Below are 12,500 nucleotides of genomic sequence, written 5' to 3' on the forward strand. Positions count from 1 at the left end.
TCTCATTCTCTCTCTCTCTCATTCTCTCTCTCTCTCATTCTCTCTCTCTCTCATTCTCTCTCTGCACAAATTCAATATAATGGACTTGCACAGCAATGCATTGTGGGTGTCTACAGTGACCAGGTTAATGGGTCATGGATCTGTTATCCTTTGGCCACTTGATCTGACCTTGGAATGAGTTGCACCTTGTAGGATTTAATGACCTGATATTTGACAAACTGCAGCACATTGCTGATTAACCACTTCAGTGCTGCTTCTTCCTGCACCGCATTGCACAGCACTTGATCCCAAGCCCCCACAAATGTATTTATCAAAGGTAAAGCAACACAATCTGATACAAGCTTCACCTTTTTCCTGACCGTTTCCAGTTCATAATTAAACTCTTCCTTCCGGGTGCGCCTGGTCCGTATTGCAAACAGCACAATATCTGTAGCCGGCCAATTACATATCTGGGCATTTATACTACAGTAAACCCTTATAATATTATGTATCGGTGTATTTATACTACAGGAAACCCTTATAATATTATGTATCTGGGCATTTATACTACAGTAAACCCTTATAATATTATGTATCGGTGTATTTATACTATAGGAAACCCGTATAATATTATGTATCGGGGTATTTATACTATAGGAAACCCGTATAATATTATGTATCGGGGTATTTATACTATAGGACACCCTTATAATATTATGTATCGGTGTATTTATACTACAGTAAACCCTTATAATATTATGTATCGGGGTATTTATACTATAGGAAACCCGTATAATATTATGTATCGGGTATTTATACTATAGGACACCCTTATAATATTATGTATCAGGGTAATTATACTATTGGAAACCTTTATAATATTATGTATAGGTTTATTTATAGTATAGAAACCCTTAGAATATTATGTATCAGGGTATTTATACTATAGGAAACCTTTATAATATTATGTATCGGGGTATTTATACTATAGGAAACCCTTATAATATTATGTATCAGGGTATTTATACTGTAGCAAACCTTTATCATAATATATATCGGGGCATTTATAGCAAACCTTTAATATTACAGCTGGCAGCAGTAAAGGAGTTTAAAGGGAGTAAAACCAGGCTCAATTTATATATATATATAATAAAATAAAATGGACTAAACGTGAAATAGCTTTGCGGAAGGCGTCGATCTATCTGTGATGTCATTTCTAACACAGGAAGTATCAGAGAGGCCGTGTTGCATAATTACTAATCAACTGTTCCTGGGATGGAGCAGACCTGTTCCCTTTTCCCGGGTATTCATATCCTTGTAATGTCCCTGTGTGGTCTCAGACATGGCTCTGCCTGGAGCCTGCCAATGCTCACGTAGCAGAGAAGTACACACACATCACACACCATTGTTGAACATGCTGACCGGGGATGCTTTGTGTTTATAAGGGAAGCGGCTTATCTTGTTTCTCATCCCCGCGGCCATACAGACATTTAATTTACTACTTTACACTGCAGGTTGCTCCCAAGTAGCAGTCTCGCTGCAGCACCCTGTGAGAAAGTCATGTTTGGGGCAATAACAGTAGAGTGAGCAGTGTTGCTTATTACCTTAAATAAGCGATTCTCAACTGCAGTCCTCAAGACCCCTTCCCCCGGGATGTCCTGAAAACCTGACCTGTTGGGGGAGGCTTGAGGACTGGAGTTGAACCCCCCTGCCTTATTGTGAGGAGCCTTGCACTGAGGGGCCATGTCTATTGGTGTTTTGAGAGCATTAGAGATGTGGGAGCAGACCTTTTTAGAGAATCACAATAATAATTGGGGTGGGGAGGGGAGGAGGAAGTTTCAGACCAAAGGTACTCAAACTGTGGTTCTATCTAAAGCACAAGGGGTCTCCCTGATTTTATTGGGGGTCCCTGAAGCCTTTTGTAATTGACTTGTGGCTGATCTCCTGCGGTCTGTGCATTGTATATCACTACTCCAGGCACAGTGCACATGGTCCAACATTGTTACATACAGCTCAACCCCGTATAACGCGATCCGTTACAACGAAAATCCTCTTATAACGCGATGCAAGCGTGGCTCCCAATTTTTGTATGTATGAATACTTTACAACAAGATTATTGGTATCTTAAATACTTTATTGTACAATGCATACAATTGTACATTATTTCTAACGCGATCCGCATATAGCGCAATGTGATTCTTTTGACCCCCCGCACAGCGTTATAAGGGGGGTGAGCTGAATATTGATAAACAGAGCAAAGCAAGTCTTGGGTCCTCTATACAATTTAACATTGAAGGGGGCTGCAATCTGGAACTGTGTATATACTAAGTTGGCGGTGGTACGTGTTGTATCCTTGCAAGAATGCTAATTTTCTAGGTGTGTAGAGGTTATTCGTGTTGCATGAAGTACTTTATTACCCAGGACATACTTGAAAATAAGAGGTATTGATCATTGTATTTTTTTCCTGATAAAATATTTTAGAAGTAAATCTATTATCTATTCATGAAAATGTTCAGCTGTTTTGTGTGTGTTGCCTCCAACAGGACAGGTCTCCTCAGCCCTGTTCTGGTGTGGGCTGCAGCGCACCTGCAGAGTCGGGACGCTTCCTGTGGTTTCCTGCTCATTGTATGACTCCCATACATGGTGCTGTGCTTTCAGGTGATTCCCATGCTGCCCAGGCTGCTGTGTGAGGAGCTGTGCAGCCTGAATCCCATGACTGACCGGTTGACCTTTTCTGTCATATGAAGATAACTCCACAAGGCAAGGTGAGCCGTTCCCCCACCCGCGGCAAGCTGAGCCGTTCCCCCGCGGCAAGGCGAGCCGTTCCCCTCGTCTCTCTGCTCCCATCGTCTCTCTGCTCCCATCATTGGCACAGTGTTATTAATGAGAAATCTTCCATAACTAACCTCAGGATTGGTCCTCCAGGGCTGAACCCCACAATTTTCAACTCAGGGGACCCCCGGGTTCCCGAAATACTTGTGAGGTTCCTGGTATTGCTTCCTGGTTTTGAAAGGGAATAGAAATGGCCGTCCAATAGGAAAGCACAACCGATGCAGCTTCCTTTCCCCTTGAGATTTGGCGGCCATTTCTGTTTCCCCTGAGGGAGATTTAAACCTGCCAACTTACAGGTAAGTGTCTTGAGAACCGGAGGAGCGTCCCAAGAATTGAGCATACTGGTGTCTGGCTCAGGGGACAAATAAAAGGGCTAAAATACAAAGCATTGCTCCTTTAGTGATGTGGACAATTTGGCCAGGAAGAATGTCGGTTACATCCAGTCTTTGTCTTGCCCCACACTTTTCTGAGATGAAGGATTTTATGTTCTGATAGCCCAGACACACGAAGTACATTGATGTTTGTGCAAATATACAGTGTATATATGTTTTATTACCGCTTATTTTACTTTCACACATGGCTTCTCCATTTTGGCTTTATTTTTGTTAAATAAATCATGACACGGTGTAATATGTCATGTGTTGTTGTTCATCTGAGGTTGTATTTACCTAATTTTAAGACCTGCTAAGGAACAGATGATTGTTATTATGTCCTTATATGTAAAACCATAGAATTCAAAGAGGGTGCACTTTCTTTTTCACACCACTGTAGGTGCAATCTATGGTGTGGTACAGAAAAAGCTTGTGATCTAAATAAAAATGAATGTATCCTTTTGGGTAAGCGGTCACCAAGGAGGATACATGAATGTATTATTGTGCGCTCTACGCTCCTAATTCGCCTCTTTCAGTTTGTGTTTTTACTAATCGGATAATAAAGGTTCTGGACCATATTTACTAAGCGATGCTATTTCATACAACTCTTATAGGCATGTTCACAGAAATGGTCCATAAAGGGTATTATGGACCCCGCAGTGTAGTGGATATGGGCCTGTAGAACAGTCCACACACTAACGGTAACGCGTCCTCCTGCAGATCCTGGACGAGTGGTTTGGTCGAAGCGTCATCTGCTCCTGCGTGAAGCTGAGTTACGACCATGCGCAAAGCATGATCGAGGAGCCCCACAAGCTGTTTGGTGCCCACGAGCTGCCCCCCGTATCCCCGCAGCACCCCATCGACGAGATTCACCAGGCCGTGCTGAATCTTCATCTCATCGCGCAGAACCTGCGCACACAGCGCTTCGATGAGGGTGCACTGCGCCTGGACCAGGTGAGGCTTCGCTGCGTAGCGTGTGCGATCTGTCTTGTTATCCGTGCCTGGCCCGCCCTCGTCTCCCTTCATTTAATGTTGGTCTGCATTGTAAAACTGTGGCTGTAACACTCATGCCAGCACGGCTCGGTCACAGGGCGGCAGGAATGCACTGAGTTCTAGGGCACAGCACTTTCTCGGCAGGGCAGATCAATACCTGGACTGGTACCTTTTACTGCTTAGGTTGACTCTGGTCCGGAAGGACCTCGGTACTCTTGTGCACATGTTGCTTATCTGACCTGTCGCGCTGTTCTTGGCGGTAAATAAAAAGGACTTTCCTTGTAAAACGGAACTTTTCGGTTTCGGAGAAACATTGTTGCAATATTTGTTGGGTCTCTTAAAAGGATTTCTGCTGGCAATTTCCAGTAAATAGCTTTGTAAATCAGCCCTAATCTCTGCAACCTTGAAATCCGACTTTCAGGTCTGAATAGGAAAAGCTTTTGATTGCATCCTAATTCTAAAACGACCATTACAAAGTGCTTTCCCCTTATTGCATGTTGCTGTAACTGTTGCATGCTTGTGTTCAGGTAATGACGGCTCCACCGTCTCTGTGACATGCCCGTCAGTGTAGCATCCAGCGGCACGTCGCCACATGCTGCCTGTCACGGCGAACTTCCCCCTTCCGTCAGGATGACCTAATCGCGCTGTCTGGCTCGGGGAACACATCATTATTTCACTTTCTCTTTGTTGTAATACTTTTGTTGCCGACCTCTCTGCAGCGGAGGGGTAAGAGATTAAGTCCCCAAAAAAGTACTTTGCCAGGTGATACCTTTTGGGTCATGTCTGTGTTGGGGACAGTCCTACAGATGTTGGCCCCAAAGCTTACCTGTGAACCGCAGAATATATGAAACCTACTGTTTTTAGTAAGGGATGGTTCACAAATGAAGCAGATCCAACGTCCGTGTTCAGACCCGAGTCATAAATCAGTACTTTTTAAAAGCGCACAAACTGTCACCCTGATAACAACAGTTGTGAAATCGTGTCCCTTTGTGGCAATGTGCGTGGGACCAACACTGTCCGATGCTTTTCTGAACTATAACTGGACTGCTCAAACCGCTGGCTCCTCGCCCTGCGCAGGCCTGCAGCTAAAGAGGAAAAGGGCCGTGTGCAGGTTCTGCGTGATGTGCGGTAATTAATCACAAAGAACAATGCAGCCCAGTGAATTCTCCTGGCAAAAGTGCCACAGTGTGATCTGTCTGCCCACTCTACAGTAGCACATTACCAGTATAATACGCTATAATTAGGGTGCTCAGTATGCGCTGCGTTCATTTATAGTACTAAAACACATGGGAAGGTTGTGACCTTGGACAAGTCGCTGGAAATAGAACAGACCTATCCCCTCCAACGTCTGGCATCTTTTTAATCACTGTACCAATGTTAGTGATACAATGGGTATATCTCCGATTCCAGGGAGTAAAGAAGAAACGCCCTTACATCTCGATCATCCTTCAGCCAGTCACCCCCCTCTCTTCTCTCCCCCCCCCCCCCCATGCTCTCTTCTATTCTCCACTCTACCTCCCCCCCTCCTCCCCACCCTCATTTTATTAGTGACAATAGCTCGGACCTAAAGTCTTCGATTTTCTCTGTTGGTAGGATGTTCTCAGCGGTGTACTCCAGGTTTCTTCTGATCTCTAGTTAAATATTTTTTTATATATATATATATATCTATATATATATATATAGATATGTATATAATTATTATTTTGGAAGAAATTACATTTGAACAGTCCTGGGATGGTAAAAGAAAGTTCTGTTTATTCTGAAGTGTGTCACTCGGAATTGTTTTCCACCACGCAGGCATAAGGCACAAATGTGGGGCGAGAACTTTGTACCCTGAAACTTCCCAACTGTTCCAGTGATATCAGAGCGAAACTTGGCACATCCCGGCTAAGTAAAACACGTGAAAGTCACGGAGCTGATCTGAAGCGAACAGCCCAGTGCTGCTTTGCGTACTGTACTCGAATGATGCGAGTTCACGATTAATTAATTACGGATGGGCTTGGTTGCCAAAGGAAATAGGCAAGTAATTAATCTCTTCCCCAAACTGATTAAGCCAATGTGTCATAGTGTAAAAGTATGTGATTAGTGATTGCACCTTGTCAGTTGGCATCAGTGATCATGAACTGTGTCCACAGAGAGAAATCCATGTGGTTTAACCTTTAGTGGTGAGTAAATATCTGAATAAATGGTCGATGATCTGGCTTCCATGTGTCCTCCCACCCCTCCAAATCCCTCATGTGCCTATATATATATATATATATATATATATATATATATATATATATATCTCAAACAACAGGGAGATAAGCTGCGCCTCTAAGGAACATATATAATAAAATATATGTGCTATAACGATATGATGTAAATGTCTTAATTACATAAGCAATACATATATACACATATAATAATAATGTGGACCTATAATGATATCAGGCCCACAAAAACATGAACAATAAAATATTATAATATAAAAAGCAAAAAAGGATAAACCAGTCCTCGAATAGTCCAATGAAAAGTATAGGTGCTGGTATGCAGGGTCTCCGGCAGCTCTCAGTATGGACCAACCATGTCCACAGGGTATCTAAAAAGAAAAAAAGAGGAGAGAGCGCACGCCCATAGCGTATAAAAGTTTTAATGAAGGGGGGAGGGGGAGAGAGGGGGGTAAAAAACGCACTTACAAAAAATGCATTAAAATCAAGCATATGTGATATACATAATCACCACCATCCGGTTTAGCTGAGACTCTTGGGGCACTCCTAAGCTCCGTTGGTAAGGGGCAACGTCACTGCAGGTTCCAGGGCTGGTAGCACCATCCGGTCAAACTGCAGGCTTCAGGGGCCGTCCCAGGCTCCGTTGGTAATGGAGCACAGTCCCAGCAGATTCACAAAACAGGTAAGCTATGAAAATGTCCAAGAAAGAGGTCCCGTGTAATGCTGCCTCTAGCACTCGTGCCTGGATCAATACGCTCCAGCGCTTGGTGTGGACTCCAATGTCTCTGCGTCTGACGTCACGACGCTCCCTGACGCGTTTCGTCAGTCACGGCTAACTTTCTCAAAGGGATGTCATAAGAAGGGGAGGTCCGGTATTATATATACAACCTCAGAGTGGTAATTAAAGAAAATCTCCTCCCCTACTCAGCTGCATTCGTTTTTCGTGCTGCTACACACATATATATGCACACTTATATTTACATAAAATACAGGTAATTAACCCTAAAAGGATCGAAGGAGAAAGCAAAATTTAACTCTAAATACCAGTCTACATCGTATTGCATTTTGGATAGATGACACATAGTATACAAAACATATACATACAAGCTCATTAATAAAAGAAATCATTATATAAAAAAAACCCATAAATGTATATTAGATTTATATTACACATAGACTGGCATAACATAGTTCATCAAAGCCAAATTCATCAAGACAAAAGTCCTAAAGGGATAAAACCAGAGGGAAACATTCAGCCTACATGTAAATCACAACCTCTCAAATGAATATATATTAATGTGTGTATGGATTCTATTATGATATTCCATAAGGTGCATCAGTAAATAATACTTAACTTCACCTAATATATAGAGAGGGATGACCTACATATAGGCTAATACTACATATGGTTACTGTAAAACAAAGGATCACAAGATATCATATACCATAAAATAGAAAGTGCAATAATATATATATATTCCCAATCACACATAATCAAGTGCAAATTTTTGCCTCTAATGAGTGTGTGAATGACTTGAATATTGACAATAAGTCATATGATCCCGATAGGAATATACTAATCATTTTAAAAGACCATCAGTCTGGAGTCTGTATGCCACAAACAAGGCCAGGTCCCGGGGAACTATTATGTGAATGCTTGTTAGAATTAATTATATATTTTTAATTTTTTTTTAAAAATTTTTAAATTTTTAAATTTTTTGGTTTTTAAAGTAATAGGGACAGAAGTGTATAAGTATCGTTCCCCATAATTTACTATCCAGGCCCTAAATGGCCATAATAAGGTGAGTGCCTATTTAAATGAATATTAGATATAATATAGGTGCTGTACGATAATTATAAAAGTGTATGTGAAAATTAATATTAAAAATATATTACCTATTATCATCTATTCAACCCTATAATGATCCTGTTTTTAATTGGACCACCTAAATGTGCAAATAAAAATTTCATAAATATATCCATTGTCCAGACGGGTGGAGGTGTGGGATAGGGGAGGGGGGGGGGGGAAGGGGGGGGGGGTGATTCTCAGGAGGAGATGCAGACAAAGGATGGAATGAGAAGCAGAGGAAGAGAACAGGAAGAGACATCCAAGGAATGATCAGACTAGAGTACTAACGTCTAAACACTCATTCAGTCCCCCAGGATTAAGGGTGCCCAATTGGTGAATCCAAAAGGTTTCCCGCCTACAGAGTGTCTTAAATCGGTCGCCTCCTAGAACACAAGGAGAAATGGTCTCTATTCCCATAATCTGCATGGTCTTGGGATTTTGTTGATGAAATAGTTTAAAGTGTACACATAGAGATATATATATACACACATATATCTCTATCTCAGAAATCAATATGCAAAGTTGACATTTAAACATGAGCTTAAACGATAAGGTTAAACAGTAGGATTATAATTTAGCCATATTATAAACATTTTCACAGGCTAAAGGGGCCACAATGTGGCCACCATGGCCAGATGATCAATCATCAGTTTCTTTGTGGCAATTCGCATCCTCGCGGCAGGGAGAGGAAATGCGTTGGGCCGGCCGTTTCTTTATTTATAAGATTAGATTTATTGAAATATTTGCTCTTTTTGTTATTTCCGTTGCGGTCATTTCTTACCCCTGGCATTTTAATGTCGCGCTTTCTCACCAGGCTCAATACAATTTTGTGTTGGACAGAAAATTAAAGAATGCTTAAAATTCACAATGCAAAGTTGTCTTTAGAACCTTTTTTGGGACGTAAGTTGAAACTTGCATGCATTATTACTAGAGGATCCAGTCTGCAGGTCCTTAAATCCTGAGGCTAATTCTGCAACGCTTAGGACAGGCCTACGCCATTTTAAATACCCTTATTATTTTATCATTCTTTTTAAAGAATCCCAACAATATAACGGACAGTTAAAATGGAAGGAAACGACAATACGAGAATAAAGGCACCAGACATATTGTGGGCATCGTTATTATTCACTGTCCCAGAGAGGTTTCAATCGAAGTAGTATGATTAGGCCTGTACAGGCGCAATAAGAGGTCGTGCGTGAAAGGTTTCCATGCATGGCAGGTGGAATAAACCGCGAAAATGCCATCACCCCTCTGTGTTATAAGAGACTAACTAACTGGATTTCTGGAGCTTTCTGGGTTTGTCTTTCTGCCTTACTGGGATCTGGCACACAACACACCCTCTTACTGTATCTCATACGGTGAATAAGAACGATTGCCACTTTGGTGTAGAGCAGGGTAACTGTAGACTTCTTCCAGGTTGGATTACCTTCTAATGGATTACCATGTTATAGCTATAGCCAGTGGTTGACAAATCACCAAAAAATCTACTCGTCACACAAAAAAATCTACTCGCCACCTAGTACCAAACGTGTGCTGCTTGTGCCAATATTTACTCGCCCGGGGGTTAAATCCACTCGCCCGGGGCGAGCAAATGTATAGGTTTGTCGAACACTGGCTATAGCCCACTAGTTTATCCCTATAATGTGCTCCTGTTGGACCATTCGTCATCACAACTAATAACCCCATAAAATAGAAACTGATCTACATTGGCTTCATTGCGTTGTTGGGGCATTTTGAGCACTGCTCTGGCAGTGAAAGGGTTACCATGGCTTGTGAATGGCTGGAGTTGGATTAACACTAATTCTAATCCCTCCCTGTGGGTCCATCCTCCCTCTAAATCTGAAGCTGTCCTCCGCTGTTGAACTATTACTTCACTCCTTACTAATTTTATCTTAAAAGCCTTGTTAAAAAAAATGTAAAAAAAATATAAAAAAACCCCAGCAAAATGACACCAAATGTTCATAAAAACAAAAGCCAAGCCTCATCTCCTCAGCATGTCAGAAAGCGCGGCACCAGACAAGAGAACAGCCAGTTACAAGAACAAACAAAGCGAGTTGTAACAGAGCATGCCGCCGCCGGTACAAGGCAGCGATCTGTCTCCTAGCATCCACTCCAGGGCTCATCAGGCTCTCTGCTGCTATCCCCGGTCTCCTGTCTTCCAGCGCAGGTGAAGCTTGCCTAAGTATTTCCTCTGTGTTGAAAGCAGAAGTCCCCACTTCTTCTTCTTGTTTGTTATTTTACGCTGTTCCGCGGGATACCCCGGTTCCTGAGATAAATGTAGTGTTTGTGCCGGTGATAGACTCGCGCGAACGGAACACACAGTATGGTTGCTGGGTCACCAATAAGACCGCTCTAGCGTTGCCTCCCGGTTTCACAGCTTTCTGATGGTCGCTGGACGTACTGTAGCCTGACCATATTCTGTCCACCGGGCATGTTTTCTTGCCTGGCCAAGAAACTAACGCCTATCTCTGTAACCAGCGGGGGTCATGAGTTTAACGCCTATCTCTGTAACCAGCGGGGGTCATGAGTTTAACGCCTATCTCTGTAACCAGCGGGGGTCATGAGTTTTTTGCAGCAAAGTACAGGGAGCTTCAGATCAGTAACTGAACGGTGTAAGAAGCCCTTAGCTGTCTCCTGCTCAAACACCCTCTGTCTGGCAGGGTTCCCGAGAATCTGAAGGCTTCTGAGACTGCTGCATAGAGTAGCAGAGTCTGGTCTAATCCATGATGACGGTTTTATGGCTTCTATTGTAATGTACAGCACTTACTGGTTTGCTTCCATAGACATGTATATTCATTTTTGATACCCGCTGTAGGCCCAGCATGAAAACGAGGGTCTGCCATTTGTTTCCATTTTGCCCATTCTCTGCCTTTTTGGAATCTCCCCCGCGTTGGGAATACGTGGTAACGTCTGGTTTAATCTTGTGGAAGTTCATGAAAGGATTTGTTGAGCTGTCCAAAAAATCCCAAACAGGAAGGGGACCTGGAGCTCGCAATCCAAACACATGTGGCCACTTAAAATACTTGATTAGTCTATGGAGTTATATGAAGTTTCCCACATGAAACATCGGCCTGTCCGACCGCCACTTTAACACCTGTCTTCTGACCTCGTCATTGGCGCGCGACCGATGTCTGCACGTAGCGCCCAATTAGCATGAAAGGACATGACGCTTTTCCGTTGTGTACGCACAGTAGGACTGTAGGAGGCGGTAACATCCTGGGCATTGTCTGGAACAGACTGCTACATGTTGCTGCTGAGGTATTATTGATCCGTTCTGCGGAGTACATTATATAGTAGTAATGGCAATAAACCATCTCTATCGGTCAGAGTTATCATGCTGTAGCAGGCACCATGTCACCAAGTCTTTCTGTAAAGGTGAGTTGGACCTGATAGACGGGTAAACCCTTCCATTATTTATTTTTTCAGGTTGTGATGCATTTAAAGGGTCCCTCGACACAGCAGCTTTAATGATCCGTGATCTTCAGACCTTTTGTTCTGAAAGCTCACGCACAACGTAAGCACTAATGTATAGGCAACTATACACAACTCTGCTTATACTGTATTTTTGTTTATCTTTATATAGCACCCTTTGGGGCCTATGCAGAGAGCAGCGCTATTTCAAAATTCGCCATTTTTTGGAGAAAATCGCGCAGAAAACAGCAGAAAATGGCGAGTTACGAAAAACGCGCCAATTTTTCTTTTCTATTTCTAAAACTCGCCTCGCGGCTGGCGAGAACCTCCATCTCGCCAGTTTTAAAAATATCCTAATGCAGAGAGGCGCGAACGGCATCTAGCGGCTGTTCGCGCCAATAAAATGGCGCGATTGTCTCCTTTTTGCCTCGCCAGAAAAAATTGTCAAGAAGCTGCCGCTCGCGGCCATAGCAAAGGGAAAAAAAAGACGCGAATTTTTTTTTACACATTTCTGAAGCGCGCATCTCGCCAATTTAAACTCGCCACACGCATTCATGTTAAACATAGCAGAATTCGCACATTTCTGCATATGGAGAATAAAACTCTCCAAAAAAGCTACTTTTTAATAAACTCGCCAATTTTAAAATTCGCTGCTCTCTGCATAGGCCCCTTTATGTACATAGCGCGTCACAGCAGTAATACATGCAAACTAGTATAACACACAATGGGAATAAGAGCTTCAGACAAAGTAACATTGGGAAAAGGAGTCCCTGCCCAGAAGAGCTTACAATCTAAATAGTAAGAAGAACAACTCCACTATATTGTAACCTTCTGTTGTCCGGCCTTCCTGCCTCT

At 42.6% G+C, this 12,500-nt stretch overlaps 1 protein-coding gene across 1 annotated transcript in view; it reads left to right on the forward strand.

Moving 5' to 3' along the window:
* DIS3L2 (DIS3 like 3'-5' exoribonuclease 2) overlaps positions 1–12,500 on the forward strand; it is a 197,070-nt gene that overhangs the window by 84,951 nt on the left and 99,619 nt on the right. The window contains 3 exon segments of the mRNA XM_075570969.1: positions 2,638–2,719; positions 2,722–2,744; positions 3,903–4,136. Coding sequence (XP_075427084.1) covers positions 2,638–2,719; positions 2,722–2,744; positions 3,903–4,136 — 339 coding nt within the window.

The sequence above is a fragment of the Ascaphus truei genome, chromosome 14 (assembly GCF_040206685.1).
Source record: "Ascaphus truei isolate aAscTru1 chromosome 14, aAscTru1.hap1, whole genome shotgun sequence".
In the NCBI taxonomy this organism is placed as follows: domain Eukaryota; kingdom Metazoa; phylum Chordata; class Amphibia; order Anura; family Ascaphidae; genus Ascaphus; species Ascaphus truei.